Source organism: Helianthus annuus, chromosome 1 (assembly GCF_002127325.2).
Source record: "Helianthus annuus cultivar XRQ/B chromosome 1, HanXRQr2.0-SUNRISE, whole genome shotgun sequence".
Taxonomy (NCBI): Eukaryota; Viridiplantae; Streptophyta; class Magnoliopsida; order Asterales; family Asteraceae; genus Helianthus; species Helianthus annuus.
The window spans coordinates 1,842,581-1,865,213 of record NC_035433.2 but is presented as its reverse complement, the minus strand read 5'-3'; the positions used below and the strand labels follow the sequence as shown (position 1 = coordinate 1,865,213).

The window sequence follows — 22,633 nt, the reverse complement described above, 5'->3', positions numbered from 1 at the left end:
CACTTTCTAGATTTGACAACGTTTGTAACGACTCACACAAAAATGTCCTAACACGCTCCGTAAGTGAAAACCCGGACCCTGAAAACCCTACTGTGCATGGCAAATCAAGAAATCAAGAATTCCGGTCTTCAGGCGGGCCGCGTAAGGGTAAGCCTAGGCTTACGTGGGCCGCGACAGCTCTTGAAACCTCCGGATAAGCTTTAGGACACGTGTCGTTACACGTGTCACAACCACCTATGACTCAGCAACTCTACTGCCGCCTTTATGGCCCTCGCGGGCCGCGTAAGATACATCAAAGGGTTTACGCGGGCCGCGTAAAACCCAAAAGTTTGCTATAAATTGCCTGGGCATGAGCAGTTCATCTGTGCTCGAAAATTTCCTTCAAAAATCGTTTCTTTCTGCAAAAATTCGAATTTCCGCATAGGGAAACGCTGCTACGGATATAGGGTATTAACTCGATCACTGTTCAATTTTTTTCTTTCCGTCAGCTTTTATTTTTGTAAATAATAGCTCGGGATTATACCTTCTAAATCCTGAAACTCTGCCCGTTATTAAGGTACTAACTCTAATCACTGGTACGATACTTTATCCGATCGATTAAAACTATCCGATGGATGTTTAAGTGCTGCTCAAACTCGGGTTATACTTTGTCATTCGTCGTGAATTCGATGGATGTTTAAGTATCGCACTTTGTCATTTATTGTGAGGGTTTCTATCTCGTGATTATCGTTAAAGTTGAATTGAGTTAATACACTAATACGAGTTCCATTGTATCTAGAAATTAGAACTCGTAAGCAAGTAGCTGCTAGAATACTTAATAGCTAAGTAAACTTAATAGTTAAATAAACTTAGCAGTTAAGTTAGTTGAGTAGGTTAATTAATCTGTTAGTTAAGTTAAGTATGATTAATTAATCAGTTAAATTAAGTTAATCAAGATTAATTAAGTTAAGCAAGATTAATTAAACTAAATAAGATTAATTAAACAGCTAAGTAAGTTATTTAGTTAAATGGATAAGGAAACTTAATAGTTAAGGAAACTTAATGGTTAAGGAAACTTAATAGTTAAGGAAACTTAATGGTTAAGGAAACTTAATAGTTAAGGAAACTTAATGGTTAAGGAAACTTCCTAGCTAAGGAATGAATCTACCTTACCTATAAATAGGAAGCTTAGGAATTCATTTTCCTTTGTTCATTTCTTCTTTTCTTCTCTCTATACGTAGGTGTTCTAACCAATAATCACCAAGGCGATGTTCTGTCCGATCGATTCAGGAACCATCTAACGAATGCCAAAGTGTTGTACTTTGTGAATTTCGTTAAACGGAATCCAAAGTACTATACTTTGTGAGTTCATTAAATGGATACCAAAATACTGTCTGAATAAGACTATACTTTGTGAAATTCGTTAAGGTTCGAATCTCGTGATCATCGTTAGGTTTGATATGGTTTTACACAAATACGTATTCCATTCTGTTAAACTATATGTTTAACCATCCGAATACTTCCAACTATACGCTTACAATCAAAATGGATGCTTAATCATCAGAAGATCCAAAATAATAAAGTATATGCTTAATTATCAGAAGGAGTAGAATCAAGAAGCTTGTTAAATCAATACTGCATGCTTATACTACGAGTCATTCTCTTTTTACCAAAATTGCTTTCAAAATCATATTTGTTTCCAAAGTTATAATTACAGGGATTAAGTTTATGTAATCTTCAATTACTGTCGGTATGTGGGGTTTTGTATACATTACTTATTTCCCGTCACCATTGGGCGACGAGTTAGCCAATGGGTGATCTGACCATAGTCACAGAAACGAGTCGAGTGACAAATACCGATTTGGGGTAATTGGTTGATAGAAACATTGTAATCTCCCTTAATACTGTATATTATAACAGTGTGTCATTTTATCAAAATGAATGATTCACTCAGTATTTCCTGCTGACAAAACCTTTTTAAAACGCGTTTCAGGTAATTACAGTATATCGGAATAAGAATTGGATACGGCACTGAAGGGCTTCAAGAAGTGGCTTATTTTATTAATTAAATCAAATTAAGAAATATTGTTTATGTAATTGGATTTATCCCTTATCAAAGCTACCTTTGTAAAACATGGATTTATTCCATCTATTTAATAAATAAAATCCGGTGTTTTCTAAACTTTGATATTTTTCCTAACTCACGGTCCTGGTGAAATTTCCGCTGCAATGTTTTTCAAAAATAAACCACCGGTAGCACTGGGCTGCTCGCGGCTCCCGATTCCGTCTAGGTGGGGTCGGGGGTCGTGACAACGTTGAAGACGAAGATGAAGATGATTGATTTTTTTTATGATGTAATATATTTTTTGTTGTACTTATTTAATATTAATTAAATAGGTGTTTTTAAAATTAATATATTAAATTCTATGATTAAAATAAAAAAAATGAAAAATAGTTGCCAAATGTCAACTCACGTCCCCTCCACACCCCACTTTTTTTGGGTGGTCTGATGGAGCCTATCTCTGCCATATGTCAACCCAAACCCCAAACCCAAACCACACACCCAACAGTCTGATTGTGATAGTTGTCAAACTCACATTTGAAGCGTAAACTGATTTGTAACTGCAGTCTTCGCTATGGAAGATTAATCCCTTTTTTCTAATTTGTTTATAATCTGTCGTTGATCCATTGCTAATTAATATGATAAGTTTTCCTGGGTGAAGATCAAATAGAAAGTTTATTTTGGCTAGGAATGATAGGAAGCAATAGGATTAGGACATGTGGCAAAATTTAAAATAAAGAGGAAGGGTATTTTAGTTAATCTTATCCTTTCTTCTTCTTTTTCAAAACCCAGTAACTTCAAAACCCACCATTTTCAAAACCCATCATCTTCAACCATTTCTTCGCTTTCTATCTCAATAATCACTACATTATAGTACGATTTTCGTCACTAATCAATGATTCAAACACCCGATCAACGTGTTCTTTAGCTTTTTTTTTTTGAAGAAAACCCAGTTTACTTTCATACAAAATCTCGGCTTTTCCGGTGATTTTGAAGATAATCACTCGATCCGTTCGATTCGAACGCTGATAAGTGTTTCAATCATTCAAAATTCGTCAATTGTTGAAGAAATCACTTTGATCCATGTCAGAAATTCTTTAATTTCATTTTTACGATCCGGGTTTTTGATTTAGTCATTGTGTTTTACGATCTTGGCGGGGGTCCGGGGGCAGCGCCCCTGGTAGCGGGGTCCAAGGGGCAGAGCCCCTGACTGGGGTTGAGTTGGAAAATTGCCTCTGGAAATTGCCTCTGGAAAACTGCATTGGTTCAGACAATTCACAGCTCAGACAATTCACAACAGAGACAATTCACATCACAGACAAAACTATTGTCATGGTTCAATGCGTTTTAGAGAGAACACTTTCTTTGGTGTTTTTAGGCAATTGCGTTTTAGAACTAAAACATTTTTATGTGTTTTCTGGCCATTGCGTTTTAGAAAAACACATTTTTTGAAGTGTTTTTAGTCATTGCGTTTTAGGTAAAACACATTTTTAGGTGTTTTCAGTCCATTGCGTTTTACAGAGAACACTTTCTTTTGTTTTTTTAGGCAATTGCGTTTTAGAATGAGACGTTTTTAAGTGTTTTCTGGCCATTGCGTATTACAAATAAGTCATTTCTTTGTTTTTTGGTGCATTGCGTTTTAGGTAAAACACCTTTTTATGCGTTTTCAGTCCATTACGTTTTAGAAAACAGACATTTTAAGTGTTTTCTGGCCATTGTGTTTTAGAAAGTACACTTTCTTTTGAGTTTTTAGGCTATTGCGTTTTAGAAATAAGACATTTTTTTGTGTTTTCTGACCATTGCGTTTTACAAATAAGACATTTCTTTGTGTTTTTTGTGCATTGCGTTTTAGAAAAATGTCATTTTTTTAGGTTTTTTTTTCCATTGCGTTTTACGTAACTGGGTTTTTTCCATTGCGTTTTACGCAACTGTGTTTTAGAAAAAAATCGAAAATATAGCAATAGTATACTCATTTTAAAGATAAAAAAACGTTCGTTTTTTGGTGAAATTTTTATAAAAAAATAATGTCGTATGAAAGAGTTATTAACGTTTAAAAAATCGGGGGGAATTGGAGGAGAGAAAAACTATTGCCTTGGATTGACTAGAATACTCCTAAACAAACTCACGCATCTCTTTTCTTCCCTTAAATTTCCCTGATTTAATCTTAGCCCTTGATTAACTAAATGGATGGTTAAGATCAATTCCTAGCCTTCTTAGCCAAATAAACTTCCTATTATATCCTAACCCAAGTTTTCCTTACATAAATATGATTGTTTTTTTTATTTATAGTTTGTTTCGGTTTATTGTTTTCTCAAAATTGCGATATAAATTTTATTAAAAATGGATACCATGCCGCTATCGTACCAAACGAAACGAAACGAAACCGAAACCGACGATGAGTAGAAGTTTATTATTTTTAGGTATTTATTTAAATTCAAATGATATTTTATTCATCATTTAATTTGATTTTCTTCAAATAACTTGTGTTCTATGTTTATTATTCTCAACATTGTGATATAAAATTTATTGAAAATGGATATTGTGCCGTTATCGTACCAAACCGAACCAAAACCGACTGAACAACATCTATATCAGTATTTATTTTTATAGTTTCTGTTTTCCATGAACTGATCTCGTATTGCTACCATACCATACCTAACTAAACAGAACATCGGTACCAGTACCTATATTTATTTTTGTGGTTTCATGTTTGATAACGAATATTGTGCCACTATAGTAGTGAACCAGACCGAACAACTTCGGTATCAGTATCGATACATGTATTTATTTTTATTGTTTTTACTTTTGATAAGGTGACACCGTATTGCTACGGTACCGTACCGAACAACATCGGTACCAATACCTGTTTTCTTTTTTATGGTTTATGGTTCTGATAATTTTTCATTTATACAACTCGGTATGTGAAGATAAATGAATATTAGTACTAGTACCCTGACGTGTATTCATTTTTATGGTTTCCCGTTTCGATAAATTTTCATTTATCAGTACCACTACCTTGAAGATCTGAACTGATCAATATCGTTCGAACAAGATCGGTGCCGGTACCGGTGTTCGTTTTTATCGTATTATGTCGATGTAAAACACGTGTTTACTTCTATATCGAGCGTATATATCGTATTTGTACTGTAATGAACCTGACCAACACTAATTGAATGCCCACAATAACGTACCGCCGCAACGCATGAACAAATAAACTAGTTAAAATTAAAAGTTAATAGGTATATAACTTATTTAAAAAAAATCAGTAATTCAAATGTAAAAGTGAATATGAGCAAATTGCTACAAATCATATATTTGTTGTCATCTGTTGAGCCGAACAATTTCTAGAAAACTCCATAATGGAGAAGTGAACCGCCGAAAATGACATTTCTGGATCACCTTGTCCAACATTTTAAATTTTGCAAATTTGCACCCATATTTAGACATCCCTACAATTCATGTGTCTATCTCCGATAAATCCAAAGACATGCATTAAAAACTTGTACACGTGATCTTAACACCCACTTGTATTTATTTATTCAGGTCCCAAATAAAAAACAAACATAACATGAGATTTTTATCCAGAAAATAAACATCCAACTAGAAAACATAGAGCATCACCAATTATCTCTTGACCTAGTGTTAAGGGAAGGTGGAAAGTTTTGCTTCTTTTGAAGGTCCTGGGTTCAAATCCAGACAAGGGGTGATTTTAATACTAACTTGGTGATACTAACATACTAACTACTAACCCGGTTAACAACATCCTGACCGTACGCTGTTCAAAAAAAATGAAAACATAGAGGATCTGAAACGGGAAAGACCCCAACACATAAAGAATAAGTCTTCCCTCAACAAAAATCTAATATTTGATGAAGACTAAACTTTTGGTTAACATAAGAGCATATTGTCACGGGCTAAATGTTTGAAGATCGCAATGCTATGGGCTGGGCTTGAACGCTTGGGTTACTGGCTAGTCCTGGACTTTATCGGGGAACGGAGTCAGTGTCAATGAAGAGGTGTACGTGCCTAGTCGTGCAAACGACGAACGCACCACTGGTCGAGAGCTGGCGTCGCTCTCCTGATGAGTCCAAGGCAGGACGAAACCAGTGACCCACACAAAGAAGCGGGATGGATTGGCTTGTCCCCGGGGACTTGGGGACGCCACACGGGGGTCGGAAACTAACCCCGTGACAACTTGGTATCAGAGCAGAACGATTCTCGGATACGTTGGAACGTGACTCTTAACCAAATGAGCTTAACATTTAGAGTATGGTTGCGCAATGGTGGTGGGAGAAGACCAAATATGGGTTTGCTTCGGCAAAGGTCTTTGTACTCCGCGAGTATGGGATCGTGAGAGCCGCTCAAGTATAGTTGCAGTGAAGCCCTCCGTGTTATGTTCAAAAATTATACGGTCCTAGCAGCGCCGTAAAAAGGAAGTTTTGTGAAAGCTGCTACAATTATTCAGGTTCCCCGTATTCCTGAAACAAGGTGAAACATCGGCACCTAATCCGATGCGGCGGACGTCAGCGCCACTTAAAACCAAAACTGACGTACTATATTGAACATGCACGACAGAAGATCATTGTTGCTGTGCTTCCGGGTGTCCTGCCCTCCCAAAGTGAATCATGCTCAACATAAGGGGATCATGCATTGTCAAGTATGCGAGCTGGTATGGGACGGCGAGCATGCACGAGGACGTGCATGAAATGGTGGTGGGATAGTGTCACGGGCTAAATGTTTGAAGATCGCAATGCTATGGGCTGGGCTTGAACGCTTGGGTTACTGGCTAGTCCTGGACTTTATCGGGGGACGGAGTCAGTGTCAATGAAGAGGTGTACGTGCCTAGTCGTGCAAACGACGAACGCACCACTGGTCGAGAGCTGGCGTCGCTCTCCTGATGAGTCCAAGGCAGGACGAAACCAGTGACCCACACAAAGAAGCGGGATGGATTGGCTTGTCCCCGGGGACTTGGGGATGCCACACGGGGGTCGGAAACTAACCCCGTGACAATATGCTAAGATCAGGCGGTGTGGGGAAACACACTCAGCCACCTCAGCTGGGTGGAGCCCTCAACACTACCCCGCACAGCCAAATGGGACGCTATCTATGGCCATAGCCATAGCCATGGCAGGCGTGGGAGGAAGAAGAGGATGAGGTGCACCTCCATGAACCAATTAGATTTCATTTTGTTGTTAATTTATTTTTTTATTTTTTATATAGTTAAAATGGGCTTTATCTCACATCGTGCAACCGTTTACGTGGCGCTAATATGATGTAGGGCTTTATCCCACACCACCCAGTCTAAGAGACATTCACTATGTATGTCGCAAACCGTCATGGACGGACAACCTGTTGCAATGCTTCACTTTTTATTGTTTGTGGCGTGTTGGTTTTTCATGACACATGGTCACGCGAGCATGGTATTGACTCACTATTATTTTAATAAAAATATTTTAAAAAGAATTTGATTTCCATAAATATAAAAATATATTTAAAATTTATTATTTTAATATTTAAGATTTATTATTTTTAATATTATATTTTAATCTATTATTATGTTTATGATCAATTTATTTAATACTTTATTATGTTTGTTTTAATTATATTAATATGTACTTATATTTCTTTTCAGGTTTGTTATAATATATTAGAAATCAAGTTTTGTTTGTGAGGAGAAAAGATTGTAGCAAAATGCTTATTTACATTAATTAATAAATATATAGTTTCTTAAAATAAATATAAAAAAAATGAGAAGAGATAAGTGGATTTTTTTTTTTCTGAAAAGAGTGTTAGATGGAAAATTTATTTACTAAAATGGATGATTTAAAAAATATTTCCAATAATTGGTGTCTTTTAGAAACATTCACTTTCTAACCCTAATCTTATTGGTTAAAAAATTTATATTTAGAAAATAGGTATTTGTAGTGTGAGTCTAGTAATTTTGTTATACCCCAATATTAAAACAGCGCTTAAATTTATATAATTTCATATTATGTTTATTCAGGTAATATGTACTATTACTTTTAGTTGTTTACATTTATTTTTTTTAACTAATTTCGTTTTTTTTTGTTATTAGTTTTTACACCTTAGTTTTCAATTTGCTTTACCATTTTTTTCTTTTTTTAGTTATTAATTTTTACAGCTTAGGATTCATTTTGCTTTACTAAATTTTCCAGTTAATTTATGTTTATTTAGTCAAAGAGATATATATTTTCTAACACGTTGAAAAGAACCCTTATTATTATTATTTAATATCTTGGTTTAAAACACAACAAATATGAAACAATTTTTTATTGAGGTTTTAGAGATATATTTATCCAGATTGTATATTACTTTAGGTAAAAAGAATTCAATCGTATATTATCTTTATTGGATTTGATTATTATTTTAGTTTTTTTCCGTTTACGAACATGAACGAACTTTTCACCGAATAATTCACAGACCGTTCACTACATGTTCGATTCATATGCATGCCTAGCCCACTGTATCTCGTATATATCGAGATTTGAATAAAAGTATGGAGTAAACCACTTGAGCTCAAACTCGGATCGACTCGAGCTTTAAATGAAGCGATCTCGAGTTGTTCACGAACATCTTACCTCGTCTACACCCTAATAAAAGTCAGAGAAATAAAATTACAACATATTTAAAGGGGTCTCAAATTTAGTTAAAAAGATAAGGAAAATTAGTAAAGCAAAATGAAAACTAAGCTGTTAAATTTAATAACAAGATAAAAGAAAAAATAGTAAAGCAAAATGAAAACTAAGGTGTAAAAATTAATAACAAAAAAAGAAACGTAATTTTAAAAACTAAATGTTAGGTAGAAGATCGTTTAAAACAGGAAAATTAATAACAAAAATTGGTTCAAAAGGGTTGTTAGTTTCAGTTCTTAATGGTTCAGTCCTCTTACTGTTTCAACACTTAATGGCTCAGACTGTTTGTTTCGCGAGCAGATGTCTAAATGATTCAGACATTTGTCTCTAAATGGCTAAGCAATATACCGAGTCTGAATGACTAATACCTCTTATCTGAATTGGTCAGACATTTGCCTCTGAACGTTTAAGCATTATATTAGCTTTTAATGGTTCAAACATCTTACTGGTTCAACACCTAATGGTTCAGAACTCTTGCTGGTTCAACACTTACCCATATCGAACGCACTTTTTACATACACATTGATATCTAGAGGATGCAAGTCCATTCCTAGTACGGAATGACTTTAAAGTTAACTCTTGCAAAGGGAAGTTATTGCAAGGGACATGAGAATAGGAAGTTGGACTTAGATGACGTGAATTACAGTTGCAAAGGGTCAACCAATTTTGATATTTATATTCAATCCTTACATTCAATAAGGGCATTATTGTAATTTCATTTTTGGCTATTGTTTGAATAATAAAATAATAATCATCATCATCCCCCCTTCCTTTAAAAGTCTCAGAACCACCACTTGAGTCTACTACCAAAATCAAAACTCAAGCAAAAAAAAAAAAAAAAAAAAAAAACCCTCAAGCCAAAAAAAAAAAGATGGGAGAAGTGAGATTATTTATTGATTTTGATGATGATCAATATTTGTTGTATCCATCAATTTCTTCAGCAGAAATTATATTTTGTAGAATATGTCATGAAGCAGAGTTTGAAAGCTCTAAAACCATGGAGTCTCCCTGTTCTTGTTCTGGTACAGTAAAGGTATTAAAATTTTAATTATTATAATTCAATTTTCTTCTTCTTCTTCTTCTTCTTCTTCTTCTTTTTTTAAAAAAAATTATTATTTGATGATGTGATGATGATTTGTTTGATCATCAGTTTGCTCACAGAGATTGCATACAGAGATGGTGTGATGAAAAGGGCAACACCACTTGTGAAATTTGTCTTCAGGTTTGGTTTTCTTCTAGTGTATGGTAATACACGTTACGTTTAATACACAACCAATTTAAATATAAAACTGTGCCAGTCTGTAATCGTTTCTGTTTTAATGAAAGATCGTTGGGATTGAAACAAAAAATATAAAACTGTTAGAATACAAGCAGTTGTGGTGGGAGAAAGAAAGACGGCTAAAAACTTTCTTATTTCTGATGTATCACGTTTAAAACAATAGATACAAATGATTATGCGTTTTATGGTTTTATTTGAAATGATTTTTTATTTAACTTGGTTATATACTTGTATATTCATTGAACTTGATAACAAATAATAATAAAGGTTGGTTGGCTTTGTATATTTAGCTTTAAATATTTGTTTGTGTTGAGTTTCATGTGACATCCTGCGTGTGTTTGTTCATGTCTGGTTTGTCTTTGGAAAATAATATCCTAAACATACATCGTATTATATTAACTACTAATATAATATCATTGTTTTTTCAAGTTTAGTCAAATTGTGAAAAAGTAAATAAATCATAATTATTCTTTTTTTTATTTAACTATTATTCTTTTTAATCATGCATAACTTATTTTTTGATCATTTAATATCATATATTTGTTATTCTCTCTAATCATTATTGTCTATAAAATATAAAGTAAACCATTTTAAAATAGTTTGAGTTAAAGTCATGTTAAATTTTTTGATAACAATTTTTATTTGGAGTAACCGGAAAAAAATATATAAAGCCTAATTATTCTTTTCTAAAATGAACTATAAATTTGGACTTTGGCATACTATGTATAATTACATGAAATACATGTATATTATACATAGTATGTGCCCTTTATGTAACGAGTTTGAGGAATCGGTGGAACATCTTTTTACTGCTTGTTCAGTGGCGATTCGGGTTTGATCGGAGTTAAGTGTATGGTGTAAAATCCCCCCGATATTTGCTTTCAACTTCAAAGACATTCTGGATTTACACAATTATTCTAAAGTTGGAAAAAATGCTAAAAAATCATTCAAGGGTTAGTAATTATTTTGTGTTGGTGCATATGGAAAGGAAGGAACGACATGGTCTTCAATCAAATCAGTCGTAGCCCGCAGGAGATTGTGAGGGAGATTAAGTCTAGAGGGTTTAGTTGGATTAGAAATAGAACGCCATGTAATTATATTAGTTGGGGTGACTGGTGTAAATACTCTATGTATATGTTATAATTTTCTGCCCTTTGCCCGTTTGGGTCGAGGGGGTGTGTTTTGTTTGGCTTTGCTCGTTTGGGTCCGAGCTGTGTTTTTTTAATGAAGTTCTCTTTTCAAAAAAAAAAAAAATGTAAGACCATGTGTGGTGGGGTTTGAAGTTCAACTTTCTCTTTTGGGTATTATCTAACATGTGGCGTCCTGGTCAGTAAAGAGGTATTATGAGGCTTGAAGTTAAAAATGGTATAGTGATATAATGCCCCAATAATGATTACTCAATTATTATTTTTTTAGAAAAATAAAACAAATAATATTACATGGAATACTTGGAAATTTCTTATCGGCCAAAGCAAAAGTTCTCCGGCGTTTTAAAAGAAACGCCCAACCAACGTTTTGAAGTAAAACACCCCGGGGGCGGTGTACTTGAGCGTGGTGGGGCATTTTGGGGCAAAAAACGCCCAAATCCTCTACCACTACGGGTGGTCTAAAGACAAAGTTAAGTGAAGTAAATTGTGGATTTTATGTGCTTGGAAATTGTGGAATTGTTATAACATTGGTTTAAAAAACATGCCCTAGGTGCGTCTATAGGCAAGGCAACACAAGGCGTTTGTGTATGTGATTCAGACTACATAATGACTACATAATGCGAAAGTTTTATGAAAAACGAGAGCTTCTGGGTTTTTTGATATCGGCGCAAGCGTTCGAGTCAGTGCTTTTGTACACAAAGCGTTGTGCATAATTAAACTCAAGGAAAGTGGGATTGGACTGGAGATGAAACAGATTGACGATTGTGATCTGGATGAAGTAGAACGGCGTTGTGCATATGGAAATGAAATAGTGATTAAGAGTAATGAAGATGAAACTGACGATTGCAACTTTTTTAGGGTTTACACCCTTTATATTTTTTATTTTTGTTTTAACAAAAATACATTTTCATCCTTAATGTTATAGTTTTTTTATGAAATTTAACCCTAAACTTTTTCTAATTTATTTTTTTCTTTTCTTGCTTAGTGCCTTTTATTTGTTGCACATATAGCTTAGTTACTTGTACATTAAGTGTATTATAGAGATTATGTGCTTCTTAGGTTGTATATATAAGTTATTTAGATATTAGACCATAGATAGAGCTTACATGTGTCTAAATTTTGGGTATATGATGCTACAAACATATAAAAAGTAAATCGCGTCTCACGTATAAGAAACAATGTTCTTATGCGTTTTGCGCCTCAGTTTTAGACCTTCTCGCCTCGGTGCGTGTCTCGCTTTTTAAAACCAAGGTTATAACATCGTTCGCCTCGGTTCGTCTTCCTCAGTTTTAGCGTCATTAAGCTATTTTGGCTAATTGAGATTTACTTAAATTCCAAACGGGAAATCACAGTATACATTGGAAGAAGTAAGGAGGTGTGGAGTACATGTTTGTCTAAGACTATTATAATTTCAGGAACCCGGGGGGTTAATGGGGCTGCACCCCTTGGTGGGGGTCGAGGTCAACACCCCAGGCGGGGTCTTAGGGCAACGCCCCATTTGGAGGTCTCGATGTACTTAAAGTTGTTTAATTGGAAATTGCACCCTAATAGTTTGAATGAGAGGAAGACAAACACTCAAGTGGAGTGGAAATCAATAAACAATGATGATGGTTAACCTTTGGTGAAAATGTCAACATATTGGGAGATTGATGGAACATGAAGTACGCAAAGTTGGTCCATCGTTGTTTGATGTTTACTTTTTTAGAACAACCAACTCACACACTCATTGATAAAATAATATCATTCCTAATCTAGAGCTCACACATTTATCTACTACAAGAATAGAACCCTCAATATCTAAAGCAGGAAGGAGTTGTTTGTTTCAGCTTTTAATGGTTCAGACCTCTTACTGTTTCAATATTTAATGGTTAAGACTGTTTGTTTCGCGAGCAGATGTCCGAATGATTCAAATATTTGCATCTGAATGGTTAAGCATTATACTAAGTCTGAATGACTAAGACCTCTTATCTGAATTTGTCAGACATTTGCCTTTGAACGGTTAAGCATTATACTAGCTTTTGATGGTTCAAATATCTTACTGGTTCAGACATCTTGCTAGTTCAACACTTACTCATTCAGAAGTTGTCAATCAGCCTCGAACACACTTTTTACATGCACATTGATATCTAGATGGTGCAAGTCCATTCCTAGTACGGAATGACTTTAAAGTTTTTAACTTAACTCTTGCAAAGGGAAATTATTGCAAGGGACATGAGAATAGGAAGTTGGACTTGGATGACGTGAATTACAGTTGCAAAGGGTCAACCAATTTTGATATTTATATTCAACCCTTACATTCAAAAAGGGCATTATTGTAATTTCATTTTTGGTTATTGTTTGAATAATAAAATAATAATCATCATCATCCCCCCTTCCTTTAAAAGTCTCAGAACCACCACTTGAGTCTACTACCAAAATCAAAACTCAAGCCCAAAAAAAAAAAAAAAAACTCAAGCCAAAAAAAAAAAAAAAAGATGGGAGAAGTGAGATTATTTATTGATTTTGATGATGATCAATATTTGTTGTATCCATCAATTTCTTCAGCAGAAATTATATTTTGTAGAATATGTCATGAAGCAGAGTTTGAAAGCTCTAAAACCATGGAGTCTCCCTGTTCTTGTTCTGGTACAGTAAAGGTACTAAAATTTTAATTATTATAATTCAATTTTCTTCTTCTTCTTCTTTTTTTTTTTTTTTTGAAAAATTATTATTTGATGATGTGATGATGATTTGTTTGATCATCAGTTTGCTCACAGAGATTGCATACAGAGATGGTGTGATGAAAAGGGCAACACCACTTGTGAAATTTGTCTTCAGGTTTGATTTTCTTCTATGTTACGTTTAATACACAACCAATTTAAATATAAAACTGTCAGTCTGTAATCGTTTCTGTTTTAATGAAAGATCGTTGGGATTGAAACAAAAAATATAAAACTGTTAGAATACAAGCAGTTGTGGTGGGAGAAATAAAGACGGCTAAAAACTTTCTGATGTATCACGTTTAAAACAATAGATACAAACGATTATGCGTTTTATGGTTTTTATGTGAAATAATTTTTTATTTAACTTGGTTATATACTTATATATTCATTGAACTTGGATAACAAATAATAATAAAGGTTGGCTTTGTATATTTAGCTTTAAATATTTGTTTGTGTTGAGTTTCATGTGACATCCTGCGTGTGTTTGTTCATGTCTGGTTTGTCTTTTGAAAATAATATCCTAAACATACATCGTATTATATTAACTACTAATATAATATCATTGTTTTTTCAAGTTTAGTCAAATTGTGAAAGAGTAAATAAATCATAATTATTCTTTTTTATATTTAACTATTATTCTTTTTAATCATGCATAACTTATTTTTTGATCATTTAATATCATATATTTGTTATTCTCTCTAATCATTATTGTCTATAAAATATAAAGTAAACCAGTTTAAAACAGTTTGAGTTAAAGTCATGTTAAACTTTTTGACAACAATTTTTATTTGGGGTAACCAAAAAAAAATATATAAATTTGGACTTTGGCATACTATGTATAATTACACGAAATACATGTATATTAGCCTATTAAAGATACGTTTAATAAAAATAGTTGAAGTTTTCTTAACGCTTAGCTTATTAAGGATACGTTTAATAAAAGTAGTTGAAGTTTTCTTAACGTTAATTGTACTTCCGTTTTTAAGTTGTTAAAAGATTATAAAAGCTCCAAAAGAGTACTTGTCAAACAAACCTTTTTTCTTCGACGGGAATTATTTTTAGACATGAAAAGAATAAAATCTAAAAAGCTTGTTAAACATAGGTTGCTTATAGTTAAACATAGCTTGTTAAATTACAAGTTATAAGACAACAAAAAGAAAAGATAAATAACGCACTTATCGCATATTGCTTTAAATGTGATACACACAGTTATTCAACGGACTCCCTTTTTCTCTGTCTATGATTATCTGCTATACGCTATACGCTATGTGCAAGTGCAAACATTTGTACGGTTCTTATAGTTTTTATCTAAAATTATTTTTTTATTGATGTATACACATTTTTGTATCTACACACTTAAGTCAATGACATGAGTTCACCATAGTGGAAAAATGGGGTCCAACATAACCAGAAAAAAAGGGGATGAGAGTATGCCAATTGCCAATATATATCTGTATATTCTTATCTCCTAATATTCATATTCCAAGTCCTTGTCATCATCAATTTAAAGCTACTCAACTCAACACTCTTCTTATCCTCTATGCTTTTAATTTATTATTAATAATTTAATATCCTAATTTCTAAATGAAAATGACACCCTTTTTTGTCATGTTGCAGGAATTTGAACCTGGATACTCATCTTCTCTAAAACTCATCCAAAACCATAGGTAATTCACCAATTATCCTTTGATCAAATCAGCCAATTTTCACATATTTTTCTCATCTAATTAGTTTAATTAATAATATCAGAATAGTAAGTTTGGAGGCGCCTGAAACTGAGGTTACTTCTGCCATTATTGTTCAACAAGAAAGGACTGCTGAAGCAGAATACCCGCAGTGTTCGTCCACCGCTGATACAAGCGCTTATATATGCAGATTTTTTGGTCTTGTTGTAAGTCTCGTTTATTCCCATTCGCATAGGAGATTAGGATCAAAGCGTGCGCACACACACACAACATGAATACATATATGATATATCTATATCCCCAGTGTGATTAAATACATGTTTTTTTACATGCAGGTTACACTACTTCTACTAGTGAGACATTTGTGTGTCTTGTGGCTTGAAGGAACAGGGGATTACCCGTTTACGCTTTTAACTGTAAGCACCCATGAGATTTTTTTTTTTCAGAATAAAGTGGAATATGTCAAAGCAGGGTAGGGATCCTGTACATTAATCCAGAAGTGTGAGAAGTGTATTATAACACTATATATAACACTATATAACACCATATAAATACCGTATAACATTATGTAACACCATATAACAATATATAACACTATACATCTATCATAGACATGCAATCAGACAAAATATAGTGTAATATTTGTTATTTGGTGTTACATAGTGTTATATGGTATTATATGGTGTTACCCGGTGTTTATATGGTGTTATATATAATGCTATAATACACTTCTCACACTTCTGGATTAATGTACAGGATCCTCTATCTGTCAAAGCAATTGGAAACTAAATTTGGTACTTAGCCTGAATTTTTTTCATTATTTGGAAACCAAACATACTCAACCATACAATCCATTCTTGAATTAACATATTAATAATTCCAACGAATTCTGCAAACCAAATGGGTAAAAACGGAATCAAATTCCAATTAACATGTTAATAATTCTAACGAATTCTGCAAACCAAACGCCCATAAATCGTTGTTAATCAACTAGTAAATTTAACTAGCGTGTTTCGATTTGCAGTTGTTGATTATGAGGGCTAGTGGGATAATAATCCCTATGTACATACTCATCCGCACGGTTGACGCCATCCACAAGACCATCACAAGTCGTTATCAGGTTTGCCTACTAACTATTTATTTACGCAAAGTTCTAAAATCATACATTGTAACTGACCCTAATCTTGTGTGTTAGGTTCCGGATGATGGCAATCAACGGCAAGCAGTATAGATTGATTTACGATGGATATATCACCATATACATGTACAGTAAAACTTATATAAAATAAAACTTTCGCAATGGTTGTTTCATGTTAGTTCAAAATTTGCAACTGTATATATAACCAACCATAAAAGTCAACATACCTCATCAGACCAAATAACATAAGTCAACATAATCAACTATTTCTCTGTTCTAATCTTCTTTGACTTGACAACGGGCGCCTCGTCGTCATCATCGGCGTCGCCTTCGGACACTATTTCATCTGGTACATCATTTGGAACGTTATGCTTGGTGATGAATTCTTTCAATACGCTCATACTTTCTCCTTTTATATAAACCAACTGGTCTGAAAGAATACCCTTGCAAGCTTCAATCGTATGCGTTTCTGATCCAAGACAAAGTGTTGCTTTAACCGATGGATTCAGAAATGATTCGTCTTGCATCTGCATCTCCATAGTAATTTCACCACAAAAACCTGCATAATTCTCCAGAGTTAACAATGCATATTGATGAATACATTTCAGTAGGGGTGCAAACGAGCCGAGCCCGAGCTCGACCAGGCTCGAGCTCGAGCTCGTTTAACATATGAAAGCTCGAGCTCGTGCTCGGCTCGAAGGTAATTTTTCAAGCTCGAGCTCGGCTCGGGCTCGACTCATTTAGTATTTTTTTTTAATTAACTTTTATTAATTATAATTATTTTTATACATATAATTTAGTTATTTTTTTATATTTATATAAATGGTAAATATTATTATTTAAATATACGTTTAATATATTAATAAAAAATATATAAAAAGAAAGCTCGTTAAGGCTCGCGAGCCGGCTTGAGCTCGATAACCGAAGCTCGGGCTCGGGCTCGTTTACTAAACGAGCTTGTTTTTAGGCTCGGGCTCGGGGTCGAGCTCGTTTAAGCTCGGCTCGTTCGAGCTTTTTTTCGAGTCGAACTCGAGTAGCTCGCGAGTAGCTCGGCTCGTTTGCACCCCTAAATACAGGCTTTCGAAAAGATCATATATAACATTTAAAAATGTCTACTCGTTGTTGAATTGTAGGAAATCAAAGATCAATGTCATCCTTGGTTTTAGGCAGCGAGTGGCGATCCGATGCGTTTAGATCCCAAAAGTTGATGTGTGATGCGCGAGGCCATAAGGCGCGCACATAGCATCACGTATGCGAGGCTTTTGTTATTAAAAAAATACTAAAAAGTATTTATAAATTATATTTTAACTCGTTACCTTTTAAACTCTAATATATAAGCAAGGTTTTAAAAGGCGGAAGCGGGTATCATGGCGTTTTCCCTTAGCCTCACGAGGCGTAAGCCTCGAGCTCGAAACATTACTAAAAAAATAAAAAATAAAAATACGTATATCTCATAAAAATCACAAATTAATACAAAACAAACATCATAAATAGAAAATCGTTCAACAAACAAGGTTTAACATCAAACAAAACATCATAAAATAGTACGAACAACTTAAATTAGAAATGTTATGACATCTAAATATCATAGAACTCGTTTTCCTCCGCATCATCATCCTCAAAGTTTTGATCTGGCCCACCAATTAAGCCCAATGAACACTAAAGGGGTCTAATATAAAGTCCAAAAAACCTAAAAATTTTCAATTTTCACAAGGTCTGGTGAGGCTTAAGCCTCACCGCCTCGGAAAGTCTCGGACGACTGAGGCCTAGGTTTCAGTTGACCCCTATGAGGCTAAGCCTTTAAGGCGTTTTTTCATAGCCTCAGCTGAATACTCAGAACACATTGCTAAATCGAATGGTCAGAATCAGATCTGTTCTAAACTCAAACACGTTGGAATCTAAGTAGTTAATGCGGTAAAAATCAGATATCGGTCAAGGACTAATATTTGAGATATTGGTAATTGCGGTGGAATATCGGTAATTTTAATATCATGCTGGATTTATATGTATAACAATTTAACACTAACAATTCAAAATACTCTCCTACCATTAACAAATTAACCTTTTGCAAGTTGCAAAACACTAACAGTTGAGCAAGTAGGAACTGATTAAGACTTAAAAAACTCATATTTAACACTAACAATTAACAATTAGACTTAAAACACTGATAGCAACAATAAAAAGAAAGACAAATGGTAGAACTAAGAAGAAAGGTATTGATGTCGGGAAAATCGGTGATATATCGGTCAAATATCAGTCAATATTGCCGATAATATCAATACCGATATTCTGACTGATATTTTGCACCGATATCTCACCAAAGGACCGATAACCAATATATCACCGATACATCGGTGATATTAACTACATAGGTGGGAATGACTGTCTAATTTGTTCAAATACTAGTCAACAAATGACTGTTGCTATAACGAAAATTGGATCGGGTGGTGTTAAATTTGATTCCAATCGTATACATATAATCTACACATGAAACAACACGAGTTGCAAATACCTAGCCTAGGGTTTGAGGGTAATAAAACTGACCTGATGTGATGATAACGCCGACTTGTGTTCCTGTTTGTGTGGGTGTTTGGAATTGGAATTATCCCCCTTTGGTTTACAGGAGTTGATTGATTACAAATGTTGTCCCTCAACTATTGTAAAGTTTGCATGCCTAGTCTAAAAGTTTCATTTATTACAAATGTTGTCCCTCAACTATTTGTTAATTCTGATCTCATCCTTCTATTATTGAAAATTTATAATTTTAGATATCCATGATAAGTTACTCGACAGAATTTATTACGGGGATGGCTACAGTACAAATCACTTTATTCTAAAAACTGCAAAAACATATCCTAGAACTTAAAAAGTTAAAATTAACACATACATGAAAGTAACGTTTCTGAATTCTATTAGCATATTAAATTAAACAAGATAATTGATTTTAGCACGTATGCAAATTATATCACTTTTCATTGTGGAGAATTATACTAGCACATTAAAAACAAAATGAGAATTCAAAAAAAAAAAAAAAAAGAATTGATTGCTCGTTGGCACAATTATAGGAAATTCAATATAATCGATATTATTTATGTTATTATTTTACCCTTTCTCCAATAACTATTTAGATGTCACATAACACTTTTTAAATAATTCATACACTTTTTAGACAATTTGTAGTTTGTATTTGATCTTACTTTCGACTCTTCATAGTTATTCTATCACATCACAAAAGGTAATATTTTAATACTAATATTCCTTGCTAATGGCACTTAAAAGTTGTATTATTCTAGGGATGAGCAAATGGTATCTGGTACTGGTACCGAATTTACCGAACCGGGTACATTTTTGGTACCGATTCGGTACCGATTTTTGACATTTTCGTTACCGGTTCGGTACCGGTACCGAACCGTACCTACCGGGTATATTTGGTACCGATACCTACTTTTGGGGATTTTCGGTACCGGTACTTTCGGTTTCGATACCGGTACCGAGCTTATCCATATATTATTCCATCCTTAAATTCGAAAGATACCATTATACCAACCACCCATAAAAGTTGTATCAAAATTATTATACCACCCCTCCTTTTATAAAAAAAAGGTTAACAAAAGCCTCATCATTCGTGTAACTTAATGGTAAAAAAACTACATACGTCCATGAATACAAATACAAATGACGCTAATGACCATGTCCATCACCATTTAAGAAAAAACTCATCGCCCAAAAGTCCACTATGATAAAACACCTAATTCAACCATTTTGCTATGATTCCTACTCATAACTTCCACTTTGGAAAATCACTGGCCCACCTTAGGATGAGCTCGGTACCGATATTTAAAAGTAAATTTTAGTAAAATATCGGTACCATACCGAATTGGCACCGAGCCAAAAGTAACGGTACCAAAAACGCTAAAAGTGGGTATCGATTCAGTAACAAATTTTCAATACGGAAAATTCGATACTTATACTAGCACTCTACCGGTTCAATACGGCTACAACCGTACAAGTCCTGTATGCTCGTCCCAAGCCCTACAACCGTACAAATTTTCAATAAGCGTATAATATTTTGTAAATCAGGCAGCCACTCGCGAGTCCTGGCGATTATATCACCATTCTTCACGAGGCCAAGGTTTATCTTTCTCCCTTTCTAGGGTTTCCTTTTCAGTTTTCATCATCATCATCATCATCATATAATTCTAATCATTTCTTCTGTTTCAAAAACCTTCTCCAGCAGATCTTCTATCTGATGAAAAAGCTTTAGATTCTTCATGACGTTTGCTGTTCTAATGCGCCGGATCCGAATCCTCCACTCGTTCTCCGTCATCTTCCTCTACTGGTTTCACGAGCTTTCATGAATTCATCTTCAATTTCACTTTCTTATTCCAATTTCTAATAAGTTTCTGTTATCCGTCAATTGCAAAAATTCTAAACTTAACTCCGTCAATTTTCACGGAATATTCCAATTCCATTAATGACGTCATTAAAGCAAAATCAGCATCTGAATTATGACGAAAAGAAGATGAAGAAGTTGATGTCGAACAGAGAATCTGCTCGTAGATCCAGAAAGAAGAAGCAACAACAACTGGATGAACTGCGTGTTCAAATTAACCAGTTGAAGGATGAAAACAAGGTTATGATGCGTAAAATTGACGGTGTAACCGGAGCGTTTGTTGCGGTTAATTCAGAGAATAATGTTATGAGAGCTCAGCTTACAGATTTGGCGGATAGGCTGCGGTTGTTGAACAATGTGTTGTATGTTGCGCAAGAGGTTAGCGGTCTGGTTATGGATATTCCTGAAGTTCCTGATACCTTAATGGAACCGTGGCAGCTGCCTTGCCCGGTTCAGCCCGTTACTGCATTGGATATCGATATGTTTTAGTGTTGATCTCGGGTTTTGTTACGTTATGGCTGTCTACGAGGTGTTCTGTTGTTTGAAGTTTGAACATGTGATTGAAAGTTCTTGGTTTTTAGTTTTATGTATATATATATGACTGTCAGTATGGTACTATGGTTATTGTGATATAGTTGTTTTGGTTATAAATAAATTGTGATCTTTTGGTTATGTTGATCTAGTTGTTGATCAATTCTTTAGATAAATATGATAGAAACAAGAAGATAAAACGTGTGTACCTGATTTAGCCAGCAACCGCAGTGAAGGAGGTAGACATGTTTTTGATTGATTGAGTTCCCGTTTAGAGTGTATGGTTATGATGGCTTACAGGGGCGGAGCGGATACACCTTGAGAAGAGGGGGTAGCCTACTGTCACGAGCCAAATGTTTGAAGATCGCAATGCTATGGGCTGTGCTTGAACGCTTGGGTTACTGGCTAGTCCTGGACTTTATCAGGGGACGGAGTCAGTGTCAATGAAGAGGTGTACGTGCCTAGTCGTGTAAATGATGAACGCACCACTGGTGGCGAGCTGGCGCCGCTCTCCTGATGAGTCCAAGGCAGGACGAAACCAGTGACCCACACAAAGAAGCGGGATGGATTGGCTTGTCCCCGGGGACTTGGGGACGCCACACGGGGGTCGAAAAGTAACCCCGTGACACTACGCTGCCCCTTGATGCTCTGACGGTAGTGCAAATTTTGGAAAAAAAAAATGACGTTTTTTCGATTTTGCTACACCTGTAGATTTTTTTTGAAACGTTGTCCCTATAATTATTTTCTAGATCCGCCACTGTTGGCTTAGGTGATCCTGATGATCACGATTTTAGAGAGAGACAAAGTGTAGGGGACGAAATTGGTGCTGATATGATTATTGTGTTACCCAAAAACCCTCTCAAGTAATCTCTATTTATACACCCAAAGGGAAACCCAATGTTTATTTAGTAAGGGTAAATACGTCTATTGAATTTTTACCAATTAATGATATAGAGTTCTTCTAGTTCATGTATGGTTTAACTTTAACACCAGATTTTATATGTCTAAGATTATAAACATGTGTATAGTATACAACTAAATAGTGATTTGAACATATACAAAG

General features: G+C 34.6%; 2 protein-coding genes and 1 long non-coding RNA gene across 9 annotated transcripts; 2 read left to right on the top strand and 1 right to left on the bottom strand.

Moving 5' to 3' along the window:
- Positions 1 to 9,504: 9,504 nt before the first annotated feature.
- On the top strand, positions 9,505 to 16,824 carry LOC110942179 (E3 ubiquitin-protein ligase MARCHF8). 5 transcript variants are annotated; one of them, XM_022183937.2, is made up of 7 exons: positions 9,505 to 9,727; positions 9,845 to 9,916; positions 15,441 to 15,490; positions 15,573 to 15,714; positions 15,844 to 15,924; positions 16,533 to 16,628; positions 16,704 to 16,824. In XM_022183937.2, the coding sequence occupies exons 1-7, from the start codon at positions 9,566 to 9,568 to the stop codon at positions 16,737 to 16,739; spliced, it is 639 nt and encodes a 212-aa protein (XP_022039629.1). In that variant the 5' UTR covers positions 9,505 to 9,565; the 3' UTR covers positions 16,740 to 16,824. The 5 variants fall into 5 exon arrangements, with proteins under 5 accessions (XP_022039629.1, XP_035833649.1, XP_022039617.1 ...); XM_035977756.1 differs by having other exon boundaries at positions 9,541 to 9,727; positions 15,570 to 15,714; XM_022183925.2 differs by lacking the exons at positions 9,505 to 9,727; positions 9,845 to 9,916 and adding exons at positions 13,532 to 13,757; positions 13,867 to 13,938.
- LOC110942192 lies at positions 16,774 to 19,288 on the bottom strand. The gene is made up of 2 exons (XR_002594654.2): positions 19,191 to 19,288; positions 16,774 to 17,205 (listed from the first exon to the last, which is right to left on the bottom strand). It is a non-coding gene; the product is annotated as an uncharacterized LOC110942192 (long non-coding RNA).
- A 1,351-nt stretch (positions 19,289 to 20,639) lies between these two features.
- Positions 20,640 to 21,711, top strand: LOC110942167 (bZIP transcription factor 53). 3 transcript variants are annotated; one of them, XM_022183910.2, is made up of 2 exons: positions 20,640 to 20,778; positions 20,881 to 21,711. In XM_022183910.2, exon 2 carries the CDS (start codon positions 21,121 to 21,123, stop codon positions 21,526 to 21,528), a length of 408 nt encoding a protein of 135 aa, XP_022039602.1. In that variant the 5' UTR covers positions 20,640 to 20,778; positions 20,881 to 21,120; the 3' UTR covers positions 21,529 to 21,711. The 3 variants fall into 3 exon arrangements, with proteins under 3 accessions (XP_022039602.1, XP_022039608.1, XP_035833646.1); XM_022183916.2 differs by having other exon boundaries at positions 20,682 to 20,778; positions 20,884 to 21,711; XM_035977753.1 differs by having other exon boundaries at positions 20,715 to 20,985; positions 21,136 to 21,711.
- Positions 21,712 to 22,633: the final 922 nt, after the last annotated feature.